This window comes from Scylla paramamosain, chromosome 42 (genome assembly GCF_035594125.1).
Source record: "Scylla paramamosain isolate STU-SP2022 chromosome 42, ASM3559412v1, whole genome shotgun sequence".
NCBI classification, from domain to species: domain Eukaryota; kingdom Metazoa; phylum Arthropoda; class Malacostraca; order Decapoda; family Portunidae; genus Scylla; species Scylla paramamosain.
The window spans coordinates 1,575,001-1,592,105 of NC_087192.1; the positions used below are offsets into that span (position 1 = coordinate 1,575,001).

The window sequence follows — 17,105 nt, forward strand, 5'->3', positions numbered from 1 at the left end:
CTAATAACCTTTTCTTCCAAAAAATACTTATTTACTGAGTAAATAATCTCTTTTTCTCGGCTGTGGAGGTGACGAAAGCGAGCGGGACAGATTGTTTCCATCCTGGCAGGTGGCGCGAGAGGAAGTGACAGATGGTAACCCTGGGCAAGACACCAGTCCGGAACAGAGTCTGGCGAGCCCACCGCGGCTGCCTGAGATCCAAGTCCGAAATCTGCTGTTAGAGTCCTAAACGTCTTCACGAGTAATAATTAATGTCGTGTCTGAATATATAAATCACAGAATGTATATAAAAACTAATAATAATAAAGAATGTGTTTCAGAAGTTCTGTAAATACGAAATAGAACGTATAATATATGATTGAATGGTGTCCAAGCATCGAAAATTAATGAAATTGTGTGAATGTAAGGAAAAAAATTTCGTTCATGCAGGCCAATCGCAGCAGCGTTTTAGTGTTGCCATATGTATCTGCACTTTTTTTCGCAAGTTCATTGGTAGATGTCTGGTGACGTCATAATAAGATTTTATATATATATATATATATATATATATATATATATATATATATATATATATATATATATATATATATATATATATATATATATATATATATATATATTATTATGTGCGTGGCGAAGAGCCAGTCTAGTCTTGACCGCTTCAGAGGGTTAGGGGAAGGGCGCCGTGACAAATGCAGTAATAAATACATGTACATAAATTTACCATAGATACCTCATTGTAATAATTTTCCAATTGTAGTACAACTCTTCCTTTCTTAAATCATAAGATACTTAAATATTAAACTTTAAGGATTTTTCAAGGGCACCGCGCAGGTGTGGGAACGAGTCCAGCGACTCCGCCAACCTCAGGACTCGGATTCGCGAATACTCAAGTTACTGAGTCCTGCCCACCCCTGCTCGATGGATTAACATGGTCACTCTGACCGTGTGACCTCACTCGGTCATCCATGAAGACGTGACAACGCCTGGAGGAAACGTCGCCAAGTATTGTGGTGTTTCCAAAACACAATGCTTTGGTCTCATCATTCTGAATAGAGCATTTAAGCGTTCTTCTTTCCGGAGATTCCCCGGCTAGCGGCGCTGTCAAACCTTGTACTGGGCCAATTACCAGATTAGAGCCTGTGTCGCTCATAACCTCGCTTCCCACACATCACCTCTCCTCTCTCTCTCTCTCTCTCTCTCTCTCTCTCTCTCTCTCTCTCTCTCTCTCTCTTATTAATACATAATACACCATATTTCATGTTGGGGATTGTACAGGTTAAAGGAGATATTTTGGGTACCCCCTATCCAAAAACCCATCCAACAGTCTAAGTTAAGATCTTATATTTGCTGTACAAGTGTCACTGTCACTCGTGAGGCCGAGCCTCTGCCACGTATCAAAGCGTCACTGTCGCACACGAGGCCCAACCAATGCCGTACTCTATTGACGTGTCACTGTCACTCACTGGACGAACTTCTAATATCTACGCCCGTGTCACTGTCACGCATTTCACTGAACCACTGGTTCACTAACACTGAATTTCTAGCCTCCGCACGCTGCAACACTAAGGTCGTCCGAGCACTTGTCCGAGGCCAGAAATTTGTTCCACCACTGCACATACTTTTGCTTGAACTGTCTTTGGAGGTGGGTGAGTGAGACTGTGGAGTAGCCAGGGCCAAGGGTGCCGTGGAAACAGCTCTAGTGAGCACCTCAGTGCGGCGTGGTGGCAAGCGGAGTTCCTGCAGGTGGTGTGCCTGTTGCTCCTTGTATAGGGTGGTGAGGCCCGCCACGTCACTGCGGTGCTGCAGGCTGTGCAGGCTGTGGAGGCCGGCTTGCTGCTCGGGAAGACCATCTTCTATCAGACGTTCTGCCCTCCGCTGAATTTTGTCCAGGACAGCGAGGTGGGAGGGCCCCTCCCCCCCCAGGCGAGGCAGGAGAACTCGAGAGGAGCAGATCTCGGCTTTGTGCAGCAGCTCCCGTCCCCTGCTGTCCAGGAGTCCGGTCATCCCTTCGAGGCAGGCCAACTTCCCTGTTACTGACCTGGCGAGCTGAGTTGTGTGTGTCTGGTAAGTCAGCTTGCTGTCAAACGTGACTCACAGGATCTGCAGCTCCTGCTGAGGCGTCAGTTGCGCCTCATTGAGAGCGGGGCGGATGTCATGCTCCATCCTGGACACCACGAGCAGCTGCGTTTTTTGGGGGGCGAAGGTGACTTGCCATCTGCGTCCCCAGTTCTCCAGGCGGCGTAGTGTGTGGTGTTCAGGCGGCCGTCACCTCTTGTGTGATTTATGATAATATAGAAATAATACCGTTATTATTTCAATCTTGTTTTGTGAAGTTTAGCAACTAATATATATATATATATATATATATATATATATATATATATATATATATATATATATATATATATATATATATATATATATATATATATATATATATATAATAATTTCTTCTACTCCCTTCTCTTTCCTCCTGTTTCTCCTCCTGCCCTCTTCTCCCTCCTCTCTCTTCCTCCCCACCTTTTACCTTCATTTACCTTCTTCCCCACACAATGAGCATATGCACGAAAAGTCTCTCTCCTTTCTTCCTTTTTTTATTATTATTCTACTACTCTTGGCTCCTCCTCCTCCTCCTCCTCATCATCATCATCATCATCATCATCATCATCATCTCCCTGCTATGGAAAAAAAAAATGCAAAGAAATTCAAAGGAGATCCAAACAGCAAAATATCTTGAGGTCATTACTAGCCTTTTCTTATAGGCTGTTCCGGTAACTACTCTACGCTATTAATGGGAGGAGGAGGATAAAGAGGAGAAAGAGGGCGACGAGGAGGCGGATGGGAAGAGAGAGAGAGAGAGAGAGAGAGAGAGAGAGAGAGTCGTAAGCAGTAGACATGCCAGAAAGGTGTGAAATATTTACATCATCCCCTCCTTACTTCCATCACCGCTTCCACTGCCACTACCACCTGTGTTATATTTGTCACAACGTTTGCTAACATTACTACTATCACTGTCAGTTTATCGCTTTAAGTTGCAAAACGTCACAAAACGCGTAAAAGAAAAAAAAACATTGACTTCCTTAGAAATTATTAGATTTTAACAATGAGCGCTAGTTGTGTGGGGGGAGTCTCACCCATACTTTCATAATGGAGGAGGAGGAGGAGTGAGAAGGTAAATGCGGAGCAGAAATTAGCTGATCTGACAACTCTGACGACACCAAACCCCTTCTATCTACTGAGGGTTATTGTCAGTTCACACACACACACACACACACACACACACACAGCAACTTCGTAATTTTAATGTGAAAATGTTGATGGTATAGAGGATGAAGAGATAGAAACAAGAGAATGAGGAAAGGAAAATATGAAAGAGAAGGGAGAAGACAAAGGGAGGAGAAGGGAGAGGGAGGAAGGAGTAGGAGGAAGAGAGGGAGAGAAGGTAGGGAGGGAAGGAAGGAGATGAGGATATGGAGGAGGGAGGAAGAAAGGCAGGAGAGAGGGGAGGAGGAAGAGGGGGAGGAGGAGGAGAGAGAGAGAGAGAGAGAGAGAGAGAGAGAGAGAGTAGAAGTAAGAAATCGTATTGTAGTAAACTTAATTATAGTGCAAGTCATTACCGTAGCCAACATTACATATAAGTATTTTCACTTGTAGAATTAGCTAGGCGGTACACGTGATATTTAAGTTAGGTTACGTAAAAGAAAGGAAAAAATAGACGACAAAACTTATATAATCATTATTGATTTGAAAAAAATGCGCTTTTACTTTACAATAAATAGGTAAGTAAAATGAGAGAGAGAGAGAGAGAGAGAGAGAGAGAGAGAGAGAGAGAGAGAGAGAGAGAGAGAGAGGACCGGGTTTTATTATGTGATCTGATAACGACTTTATTCCATCCGACCACCGATGATCAGTCAGTCTCACGGATGTTCAGTCCCATTCATGGAGCAGAATCTTTCTAGACGACCACCGGAATAAAGGAAACAACGCAAAAGTAAGTAAATAAATAAATCATGAAAAATAAGTCAAAATTAATAAATAAATTAAAGCTAACGAAGTAGTCACGATACAAGCTCAGAAACTTTTGAGAATACTGAGTTACGGACAGGGCTGAGATTCACTAATGCATTAACTAAATTCAGAAGTGCTTGAGAATTACGAAGTCCAAAGATGAGCGTAATTTTATAAACTTAATATAAGATTACAATAGTGCCGATGACCTGTATACTGAAACGCTGTGGTCTCTCATCATGACTATTTTCAAAAGCCACAGAGGTGACTAGCCGGGTTCTCAAGAGTGTTTCTCCTATTAATAAAGTAGAAATCTTGTTAATCTGTCACTAGAACCATAAAGAAAGAGTGTTTCTCCTATTAATAAAGTAGAAATCTTGTTAATCTGTCACTAGAACCATAAAGAAAGAGTGTTTCTCCTATTAATAAAGTAGAAATCTTGTTAATCTGTCACTAGAACCATAAAGAAAGAGTGTTTCTCCTATTAATAAAGTAGAAATCTTGTTAATCTGTCACTAGAACCATAAAGAAAGAGTGTTTCTCCTATTAATAAAGTAGAAATCTTGTTAATCTGTCTCTAGAACCATAAAAAAAAGTTAAAAACCCTTGTCATTTGAACTAGAACCTATTGAAAGTAGTCGAGATGCAGGCAGAAGTGTGTCAGAATATGATCCCTAATCTCGTAAAGTGTTGTATACAGGTCAACGGAGATAAGAGAGAGAGGCTATCAGTCAAGTGATGGAGACGACCAGATGGCAACCTGCGGCCAGTCTTCCTGCTGGGTCTCGTGTGTGACTTGTCTGGAGCGTCGGGGAGTGACTGCAGGCATCTGTCACTATATAGATTCCCGGGTAATGCTGCTAACAGAGAGTGAAGGTAGGGCAGGAGGAAATGTGTTGCTCAGGAAATGAAGGAGAAATGTGTCCGTTGCATAAGGAAAATGAGCTGAGAAGCCACTGACAACATAATTTAAAGCGTAGGAGAGGGGAAAATGTGTAGCTCAGAAAATGAGAAAGTATTGTGAGTTACGTAAGGACATAAGGACATGAACTAAAAGAAAAATGTAAATGACACTATGAACTAAAACGTAGGAGAGAAGGACACGTGTAGCTCAGGAAACGAAGAGGTACCGTGTGTGTAAATTGTATTTCCTTTCATTAAATACGGAAAATAAAGTAAAGGAAGTTCTGAAACTATGAACTAAACGTTGGAGAGGAAGTAAAGTCGATATCAAAAGAGACGAAAGAATATTGTGTATGCATTAACATTTCATTATATATTAAGGAAAATGAACTAAGGGGAATACTGCTAACGTAACTAAAGAAGGGAAAGGAAGAAATGTATTGATTGAATGGAACTGAATTGAAATGAACTGAATTGAATTTATTCGTGGTCAGATTTTGAGTATAAAGTATCAGATCAAAGATACGTGAATATTGTGTGAGTAATTTTTTTTTTTTTTTATCACATACGGAAAATGAACTAAGGAAAGTACTGACAACATAAAGTAAAGGCAGGAGAGGAAGGAAAGTTATTACCAATTCCAAAGAAACAAAGAAGTATTGTAAGTATAAACTGTATATTTTCCGTTACGTAAAGAAGGAAATATATTCAGATAAATACTGACATGGGAAACTAAAGATAGAAAAGAAAGAAAATGTATCGATATTAAGGAAACGAAGGAATGTTGTGAGTGTGCATAACAACCCCTGCATTGCGTGACGGACAGACACTGAGGAGAATGTTAATGATACTGAAGGCAGCAGAGGAACATGTAGTACTCTGATACCGAAGAAAGGAAGGATTGCTGTGTCAGGCTGAGTGACTGTAAATATAATCACGTTCATTACATAGAGAAAATACACTGAAGAAAATCCTGATAATATCAACTAAAAAGAAAAGTAAAGTATTGATAATCTTAGAAAATTGTTAAATAAGTAATAAAAAAAAAGTAAAATTGTGTGAGATGCAGGAATGAGCATCAGATTATTATTATTATTATTAGTAGTAGTAGTAGTAGTAGTAGTAGTAGTAGTAGTAGTAGTAGTAGCAGTAGTAGTAGTAGTATTTTACTATTATTATTATCATTACTACTACTATTTATTATTATTATTATTATTATTATTATTATTATTATTATTATTATTGGGGGAGAAGGTGAGAGAAGCACAGGTGTTGGGATGCGAATTTATTTCCCGACAGGTTTCGCCCAAGGCTTCTTCAGGGGAACTGTTCCCCTGAAGAAGCTTTGGACGAAACCGGTCAGGAAATAAACATCCCAACACCTGTGTTTCTCTCACCTTCCAACCCCTCCCCCCCCAATTTGTCTGAATGTCTGAAAATTATTATCATTATCATTATTATTATTACTATTATTATTGATTTTCTTTTTGGTACATACATGCATATTTTATCACAAGCTAATTTCGTAATGATAAGAAGTGAACTCGCCAGTAAGCTGGGATACGCTACGTAGACACTAAGTGCATGTAAGAAACGCAAGAAAGTATCACAGAGAAATTCAATACAAATCAGACACAAATCCAACACCACTCCCTGCAAGCCGCGATGAGTAGATCAGAGTAAGGAGCAATGGGTGAATGTAGTGGCTGACTGGAATGGCTGGCGGTAAGGGAGCAGAGGAAGGCAGGATCCATGGGGCAATAATACACTGCAAGCCAACACGAGCAGCAGTCAGCAGTCAGGCCTTTTCACATACACGAGTATTGGGGAGACTCTAATCAGGTATATACAAAAAATACAGGGGAAAAAAAAGTAAATAAATAAATAAAAAAAATGAAATTTTGAAAATCTAGAAAAATGTTAATCATCAGATAAAAAAGAAGAAAAAATAACATTAATTTTTTGCGTTTTCATCACTTAAGCTTCTCTCAATAGTAATTTACCGGAGGCAACATTCCCAAACGTAACGGTTCCCTATCACGACCACCTCTCAACACCCTAGTGGACGTTGAGGCCATCAGGAAAATAAACAGGTGGTGGGGAACATTTTGGGGGCTTCCTGGGATGTTTTCATGGTTTAAGTGAAAGTTTAATAAAGATTCTGCATCATTGTTGGGAAGAGGCACCTATGAGAACGCGACCAGTTATCTCAATCGCCTCTGAAAATAGTCGTGGAGAGAGAACAAGGCGTTCGAGAACAGTGCGGGTCCTGTGATACATCACGTCGTTCATCTGTCACGTCACGGCTTTCCCACGAGCCTAACGGTGTTGCTTGATATTGCACTGATTCCGGAAATATTTGATGCAATCACTTCCAATCAGAAAGAGATATTGCGATATTGCTTATCTTAACAAATATATATACATGGTTACGTGCTCTCCCTCTGCGGCCAGCCATGCCGGGACACATCATTACGGCGCATGGAGCAACGTCATAAAAAAACACCGAGAGATCCTTCCGAGGGGAGATAAAGGACCATACACTGAAACGTTTCTGCGCCGCACCCAAACTACTTTCAAAAGGCTATGATTGGAGTTACGCCGGTCTTTAAGTGTTTATACGGTTCTAGAGACAGATCAACAAGATTTCTACATTATCAACAGGAAAAACACTCTTTGACAGCCCGGCTAATCATCTCTGTGACCTTTGAAAACAGTCGTGGTGAGAGCAAAACGTTTCTCTACAGGCCTAACAGCCGTGAGAGGCGCCCTGGCCAGGGACTGAACCCCTGACAGGAGACTTGAAGCACAGGGCCTCAGACGTCGGAACCAAACAATCGGGAGGTCCTGAGATAATTTCGGGGTGTTCTCTGCCTCCAGTTACTCAGCGGTGCACGTAACCCAAGCACACACAAGCTGCTCAGTGCTTCCAACACACCACCACGCAGGAAGACTTTGCTGTGTTATAGTAATCCCGGGCTGTCGACCTGAGGAGAGAGCGTTAGTGCAAGAAATAGAAATAACATGGCATTACACGAATACATTTTAGTGTTAGGGGTGTGAGCCATTGCAGCACGGAAGTCGTATGAAAACCATTAAAGTCAAGGAAACTAACTAGCCTCCTACGCCTCTTCCCTCCCCGCCCCCCAACCCCCTTCCCGAAAAAAAATAAGTGTCCGCTCAAGTCACTGCTCCCAAAAAGCCTTTGTAAGAGGAAATAGTTAATAAATAAAAAATCAGCAATCCAGAGGTGTCTTGAAACCGTTTAAATCGTAAGTGGGAGAGAGAAAAAAAAAAAAAAAAGCAGACCGTTCCATAGTTTATCAGTAGAAAGGGTAAAAGAGTGAAGACATTGGTTAACTTTCGCATTAGTGAAGTGGACAGAATAAGGATGACAATGAGCAGGAAGTCTTGGGTAGCGAGGCCGCGGAAAGGCAGTGAAGCACGCAGCGAGCACATTCAGATCGGGAGCTACTGTTAAGCATCTTGAGAACGCAAAGAGCGCAAGACAAAATGCACACTACACTATTATACCAAATGAACAGGCGGGAATGCATAACAATGGATTTCATAATTTGATATATATATATACATATGAACTCATGAGACAGGAAAATGCTCAGGAGAACACATGGAACACGAAACACGCAACACTTGTATACAGTCGAGCCAAGACGGTCACTGGCTCACTGGGAACCGCATTCTCAAATGTACTATACTTATTTGCCAGCTGTAGTGAAAGGTATTACGTAAGATCTTCCAGTTGCTTTCATGACTCAGTGATAGTTTAATAAGAATACTGCATCCCCAATGAGAAAAATACCCATGAGAACCCTCCTAATAATCTCTCAGACCTTTGAAAACAGTGCCCATGAGGGAACAAAGCGTCTAGGGACACGGGTCCAAGGCGTGCGTGAAGTGAATGTTGCAATCCGTCTCACAGAAATGCGCCTTTGGTTGACCTTGAGATGTCCTACCGCTACTCTTGATATTTTGTGGCTTCAGTAATCGCACACAAAGAGAGAGAGAGAGAGAGAGAGAGAGAGAGAGAGAGAGAGAGAGAGAGAGAGAGAGAGAGAGAGAGAGAGAGAGAATCATCCGTACTTCTATTCCATCTTAATAATGTGTTTTGTCTTCATTAGTTACATGTATTTAAAAACATAAATAAATCAGAGTGAAAATAGGGAGTGCTGTTTTTCTGTGTGTGTGTGTGTGTGTGTGTGTGTGTGTGATTCACCTACGGTCATCTGCTGGTCACCCATCCAGCCGTTCCCCCTCGGAGAGAGGTCAGAGCTCATAGTGACTGATCTTTGGATAGGACTGAGACCACTGACACACCACACACCGGGACAGCGAGGTCACAACCCCTCGGGTTACAGCCCATACTTACTTGCTGCTAGGTGAACAAGGGATGCACATTAAGAGGCTCTCCCATTTGCCTCGCTGAGCGTGCTATAAGCACTACGCTACGCGGTGTGCGTGTGTGTGTGTGTGTGTCATAATACCGTCAAAAAGAACATCCATATAAGTTAATAAAAGTGAATTTCAAACGGCAACAGAACTTTGATGTCCTAACCAAGCTGTCTGCCTACACACCACACTCTACGTTAGCCAGTGTCAAAAAAAACTAGCCACAATGTGTAATTCAGTCAGTGGCCACATTTTGAAACTGTATTCTGATAATAACCATTCTAAGAGGCCAATGAGATGACTAGTCCAGTTTTTATGGACGTTTTTTTTTTCACTAACAATACAGAATCATTGTTAAACTATCTCAGGAATGTCTTGAAAACCTCCGTAACTTTCATTCTATAGAACCTGTGAAGAGTTATCAAAATAATAAGACGCGAAAGCTTTTTTTAGATTTCGCTATTACATCTTCAGCTTGGAAAGTGTTTGATAATGCATTTCCTTGGGCATAGCTGAAGTGTAATCTCCCAATCTCGAAGCATCAGCCAAATATTGTACTGACATTGAAGAGGACGGTAATGTCAAGAGAAATGGCTTATGATTGGTCAAGGAGTAGTGTGTCGCAATGAAGTGGCTCTCTCTCTCTCTCTCTCTCTCTCTCTCTCTCTCTCAACAGTGGATCCTTTATACGAGTGACTGGCACTTACTAATGTCAAGTAGTGTTACATAGTCCACGTTAAGCATTTCTCATATCTCCTTGTGGGTCCTTGATGCTAATATAGGATTTCAGCACACCCGCTGAGCCCTTATTTTGAAATGCTTTGTTATTCCGTATTTTTAAAGGCCACATAGATGATTGGTCGGATTCACTTGGATGATATGTAAGTCCTCGTGTAAGGTTATCTATCATCATTATCGTTGAAATATCCCTGAAAGCACCACTGATTTCCACTGGAGCCTATAAAGAACTGTCACTGGAATCATGAAAACGTCCTTGAAAATCCCTGCAAGTTCCACAATAAAGAACCTGCTAAAAATAGTCGAGATAAGGCGCCGAAGTGTTAAAGAATGAGTCCCTGAGGGATGAGGGTGGTGAGGTAGTACTTCTCCTCCTTTGTGAGCCCTGCAGCATGTTGATGGCATATGCCTGAGTATCCCTGAGATGCAGACAGCTTCCAATCGTAGCAAAACCCCTCCCTGCTGGGGGAACAATTTGCTGTGGTCATAGACTTCAGTGCTTAAACCGTATTCTCTCTCTGATCATATTTATCTCTAACAGGCCTGACAGTTATTTGTGTGTATTCAAGGGTGTTCCTATGATTCTGGTGATCAGCAGTTATTACACATGAGAACCTGATTACTCATTCATATAGTTTCTCAAAATAGCCTTGAAGAAAGTCCAAAAAGATTTTATATGCAGAAGTGCTACGTAAGAAAATCAAAATTCTGTAGGAAATTACTATGGATTGCAACATACTGTGCTACAACGTGAGAGGGTACATACGTGTGTGTGTGTGTGTGTGTGTGCGTGTGTGTCCGGTTTTTCAGGATTTCCTCCTTGTCAGTCACTATGAGCTGGTGGGAAGATATCATTGAACTGCTTTTTTTTTTTGACCTGCATTATAGAAAGACGTGATGATATGCACGTTTTATTACCGTCATTATTGTCACTCCAATTTCCTTTGTCCGTGTGTACTTTCTTATTCTTATATATATATATATATATATATATATATATATATATATATATATATATATATATATATATATATATATATATATATATATATATATATATATATATATATATATATATATAATTTTTTTTTCTCTCTCTCTAAGACGTCATGATACAGTGACTCTAAAGCTGAACATACTCAGGTATAACTACCCGTCTCTGCATTATCTCATCGGATAAGCGCCTGAGTGTCTGAGCTGAATGATGAGTGTCTGGATCAGTGGATGAAAAGCGAGGTCTGCCCTATGGTACCGTTGCTGGGAGTGACGACAAGTATTGCATCATAGGGCGGCGCTAAACACACTCCACCCCGCACAAAAACTTGCAATTAAACCTACACCTCTCGTATCTAGCAAGACTATTTGTATCAACCTACTGATTATAACAAAGTCCATGTCTTATGCCTTTGCAGTGAAAAGGCTAGAAAAGGCACCTATAACCTTAAAAAAAACAGGACATAATTGTGACGGTAGGCAGAGGTGGCAGCTATCTTGCGCACACCAGACAGCTGCAGCATCTCTCAAGGTCACCTTTAGTGTCCTCGGGGAAGTCAGTGGGGAAGGAGGTGAGCAAGTTTTATCCATTTAGGTTAATGAACACTTATCTGATTATCCTAGACATTACTGTAGCTTCACTAGGGCCTGCTGTGTGAGGGCAGGGGCGTGGAGGTGCCGGGGCCTGTGCTTAGCTGAGTCTTGGGCTGCGGGCGGCACTGGGAACACTCGCGCCAAGTTATATTTAGATTCTACTTTCCTCGCCAAATTTCCACCGGTTGAGGGAGTCACCTGTGTACTGTGGAGGCCAGGGTGAGTGTGGAGGGCATCTGTGCGGCATGTGACCCCTGTGTGGTGCCGGGCGAGGTTGTCATGAGGTGGTAGTCGCGGGTTAGGTCACGTAGGTCACCGTGTACTCGGTAGGTATGGAGGCAGCGGTGACTGGATGTAAATGCATTGTTCTTGCTTGAGAATTTGACAGAGACCTTGGCAGTGAATACGTGTGCGTGTACGTGTGTGCGTTAGTGTTACAGGGGATGATGTCCTTGTTGGTTCATTACTGATTGATTTTATTGACTTTTTCTCATCTGTATCATTTCTATCGATGGGGTAGTTAAAGGTTGCATGGCAGCCCGGTGGTGAAATGACACGGCGGTGAGCCAGACTCCCGCGCTTCCCAGACAGACCCGCATTCTCAGGAAGTTCCCCCAGCAAAGCAATGAGAAGTATTTGAGGAGAGGTATTGATTTATGACCAAGTGTCTACTGGAGGTTGTCATGATGATCACATAATATATCAGACATGACTGAGTTTTAAACTTGTCGGCCTATTTATGGATTCAGTGGCAATGTAAGGGAGATGTGGGACATGCAGGGGTCACCTTGAGGGGTCAGGTGAAGGGGAGGGGCAGTGTCTTGAGTCACCTACAGCCAGTCACTCCTAGGCGGGGCAGTTGTGATCATCCTTGACTGTCACCAGTGATCCTCTGTGGCAGGGACACTGCCTTAAGGAACCAACAGACAGGAGCAGAGTGGAAGGTGCTGAATCTGTGTGTTTATGTGAGTGTTGGTGCCTGGGCATGCTGTGTGGTGTGGCCCATAAGGGTGACTTGTTACATTATGTAACATTATGTATTGTCTGTGCTTGCAGTGTTTTAATGTTTAGGTAATGACAAATCAAGAGGTTTGTTTTGCAAGATAATACACAGTGCAATTTTTCTTTTGCATAAGCTACATTTAGATCTTCATACACTATGGTAGTTCTAGAAATGGTAATAGGATTGTGTCCTGAAACCAAATCCTGGTGCCAAACCAAGTTGCTTGTGACTGCTCCCAAAATTAATAAAATCAATATATTCTGTCTAACCTGACCTAACACAATCAGACCTATCACTGTAACAGGCAGCTTCAAGCTTGTGAATTGCTGTACAATTGCTTCAGAATTGCTTTACTTTTTTTTTTCTTTCCCCCAACCTTGATATTGCTGTCTTACAAATTATTTCCTTTACCTTCTGACATATTTTCAATTACATTGAACATTTGTATATGATATTAGTGACGAATTGAGAGTGGTCTTATCATACAAATAGATTTTTATCATTGTTAGTGTTGGTGTAGTGTCAGTTTCAAGAAAGATGCACACATAGAGGGTATTCTGCCACATGTGACAGAGTAGCTATATGAGTGTTAATGTCTTTCTGTAGACTGTTCATAATATCATGGGGGTTTTGTAAGCATCATTACATGAGTAATGAATTACAGAATGTTTTCCATTGTCAGCAGCTCTATATTTCATTGTTCTGCAGTAGTTGGTACAATCCATAGCCATTATAGCTTAGCTTTTCTCAATTTCCTTTGGATCATTATGTATTCAACAACAGTGTTTCTTAACCTGGGATGCTAGGAAATACTGTATATATGGCAGTACAGTGTCAGATGATAAACTGTGTTAATTCATTTTAACATGATGAAAAACACTTAATTTGTACAAACATTCCACACTTTAATAGGAAGTCTATATCACTAAGCTTTTGTGGTACATGTTTTGGGTGCTGCACTGCCTTGCCTTGACAATAGGGGGTGCTAAGGTTAGAAGGTTAAGGGACACTGCTCTCCAGTAATCATTTTTTTCTTGAACCAAATAGAAATTTATGTTTTGATTCAATATCATTGTATATTTGTTACTGAAGCTGCCAAATTGGTCAGGACCTACTGATTAAGATTAGATCAAGTTGAGTTAGGTGAGATCAGGTTAGGTTTTAGACTTGCTGAGGAAGTGTGGAACAGTGAAAGGGTGCAGAGCAAGTCAGACAAGTGGCAGTGTCTCCAGCGCCAACACCTGTGGAACCTTTCTGTATTTTTTTATTTTTATTTTTTTCTTTCTTTTTCTTTTCTTTTATTTTATTTATTTATTTATTTATTTTTTTTTTTTTTTTTTTTTTCTTTTTTTTTTGTGTGTGTGTATCAGGTCACTGCGCCACAGGACAGTCTTCAGAGTGCCCCTCAAGCCTCAGACTTTTCACTTGCCTCACTCCAGAATACACTGTTGGGGGAACTTCTTGTAGTGGCGGAGTATTTAGGGGGTTGCCTGGAGATGGTGGAGGTGGTGGTGGTGGTCATGCTTGCTTAGTACTCCAAATTACTATGGGAAAAATCTGCCATCTTATGTAAAGGTTATTGTCTCTCTTATTTTATTGCTTTGATTAAATAGCTGTTCGCAGTTTATTTTATATATTCTTGGTAATTTTTTTTTTATATTTGCTTATTTTATGTATTTATGTATTTATTTGTACTTATTTATTTTTTTAGTGTGTGTGTGTTTGTGTGTGTGTGTGAATGAATTTTTTTAAGGTTGATTTATTGTGCTGAACTTATAATGTAGTGGTCACATGTAATTGGCAAGGGATGTCTAAAGTGTTCTTGTGGTTTTTGCATGGAAGTGCATTATCAGATCACAGTAACTGTCACCAGCTGCCAGTGTGCATCTTTGTGGCAGTTCATTCAGCTGAATTAGATCTTCATGCCAGTGGTTGCATTCAGAAGCACGTGATATTGCACATTTTGTTCCAGTGTAGTAAATACATCAGTAAATAAACAAGCATTATGTAAATTAATGGTAACAAATGTGGATGATGACCACTACATTAATGTACGTACATTATGCTCTTTTTATTCAACCTGCTATTTTTATTTAAACATTAACGTTTTTCTTATTTGTTTATTTATTTATTTTATTTTTATTTATTTATTTTATTATTTTTTTTTATTATTATTATTATTATTTTATTTTATTTTTTTTTTTTTGCATGAAATATTGTTCATGATGAAAATATAAATATACTGATCATCTAAAAACTAAGCCATGAAAATCAGCACGCACTGATGTCAACACACCTGCACAGTGAAGGAGAGTTATTAATCTGCACCCTTTTCAGCCCCTTTTATCTCCCTCCCTCTCTTTGTTGCCTCACTCTTGACCTCTCGCTGGAGCTTATCAGTAACACACAATGGAGCTTCAGTTGGTGGATCAGTTGCGGGAAAAGCTTGAGCGCGCCAAACTGTCCCGTGAGGAGCTCCAGAAAGTGTTTCCTCCGGTAAAGAGGCGGTTCAGTGGCTGTGTTGCCTCCCCGAGCCACCTTCCCAGCATGGAGTGACCTCTTGACTTCCTCCTTGAGTTCTCTTATTTCCTCTCTGCGGTGAATGTTGCGTTTTGTTTGCATGGGTCCGTTACTCACTGTCCAGGTCAAGACAGTCCTTGATTTTGCTGTACTTTGTACTTTTATCTTCATCACCTCTTTGAAGCTCTTGTGGTGTTCATTTTTGTTTTTCATCTTTTCAAACATTACATTCACACACACACACACACACACACACACACACACACACACACACACACACACACACACACACACACACACACACACACACACACACACACACACACACACACACACACAAAAAAAAAAAAAAAAGAACTGTATTTATTAATATTTTTCAAGTTTTATGGTGGTGATAGATCAGATCAAAGGAGCTCTTGGCTCTCATCCCTTTTGGGGAAGTAATACAAGTTCTTTGTTGGTAATCACAAGTCCAGTTTGTGATCCTAAACACTGTGGGAGAATTACACACACACACACACACACACACACACACACACACACACACACACACTGCATAGTGTAGTGGTTAGCATGCTCAGCTCACAACCAAGAAGGCCTGGGTTCAAATCCAGGGCGCAGCAAGGCAAATGGGCAAGCCTCTTAATGTGTAGCCCCTGTTCAGCTAGCAGCAAGTAGGTACGGGATGTAACCTGAGGGGTTGTGACCTCGCTGTCCCAGTGTGTGGTGTGTCAGTGGTCTCAGTCCTACCCAAAGATCAGTCACTATGAGCTCTTTCTGTAGGGGAACAGCTGGCTGGGTGACCAGCAGATGACCATAGGTGAATCACACACACACACACACACACACGCACACACACACACAAATTAATTGATTAATTAATTAAGAAAGTCTGTAAGATAAGTTAAAAAGCTATGACAAATATTTACTAAACAATTTTCCTTTTTAGTTAACACTTGCATGCAAACATTCTTGGCTGCACCTTTGTCCACACACTACTCACAAACCCACATCATGCATGGCAGGTGTTACCAAGGCCACGTGTTAGTTGTTGCTGAATTGTGGCTTGTGGTTTGTCTCTCCACCTCTTAACCTCTTAACGGTCTCTTTTTCTTCCTCTCTGGATCATCCCTTCAAGATGTATGGAATGGTGTAGGAAAACAGTTAATGTATACTGTGAGGTTTGCTTCCAGACTGTGTATAGGAGATAGAAATATAGGAATACCCAAGTTACCATTAGGTGTTTCTGATATGGCCACTTGATTATGCAGAATGAATACAGTGCTGGGGAGAACTGTATGTGAGAGAATTAGGAAGGTTCTCAAATGGAAGACAGACTACTGGTAAGATGGCTGCAGTGTAAGGGTCCATGTGGGAGTAAGTGTTGAGTGAAGGGGAGTGACACATGGCTAGTGCTGAAAGATGCATGTTAGTGGTTCACTTGAAGGGAATCGGTATATATTAGATGAATACCACCTGTGACAGACACAACACAAGATGGCATTGGCTGTAGTAATTAATCTGAGGAGGTGCTATGGGACATGTAACCAGCAGTGGAAGTTGGTGATATGATTGCCAGTTGTGTAAAAGTCACGCAGCAGTTCATCTCGCAACATGACAGTGATAAATCATTCATGCTCAAGAAGACCAGTTAATGTTGCTTTTTTTCATACCAGTAAATAGAAATGTTACATTGTAGTACACTGAGGTATTTTGTCTCTCCTTAGGTGTCATCTCACTAGTTTGGGGGATAGCTTGTGTGAGGAGGATATATCTTATATGTATTAGCAAAAGATGTTACAAGTCACCTTAACAAATTAAATCATGTAAAATAATTATGTGTTTGGTATAGGAGTAAACTAAATACCATGTTCTGCTGCATCTGCAGGTAGTGGTGTGTTTGATAACACCCTCCCTGACAACAGCACTGTAA

At 40.9% G+C, this 17,105-nt stretch overlaps 1 protein-coding gene across 19 annotated transcripts in view; it reads left to right on the forward strand.

The window, feature by feature from the left end:
• Positions 1 to 17,105, forward strand: part of LOC135093273 (ATP-dependent 6-phosphofructokinase-like) — a 62,706-nt gene that overhangs the window by 9,315 nt on the left and 36,286 nt on the right. For 7 of the 19 annotated variants that reach the window (XM_063992377.1, XM_063992376.1, XM_063992380.1 and 4 more), the window contains exon 1: positions 4,749 to 4,862. The exons of 1 other annotated variant lie outside the window; for it this stretch is intronic. In XM_063992377.1, the coding sequence (XP_063848447.1) occupies positions 4,764 to 4,862 (99 nt within the window). In that variant the 5' untranslated portion in view covers positions 4,749 to 4,763. Of the gene's footprint in view, positions 1 to 3,974; positions 3,995 to 4,748; positions 4,888 to 11,542; positions 11,628 to 11,842; positions 11,869 to 12,479; positions 12,615 to 15,046; positions 15,149 to 17,105 lie in introns of those variants that run through there. 11 more of the 19 variants (XM_063992379.1, XM_063992395.1, XM_063992391.1 and 8 more) reach the window with 10 other exon arrangements.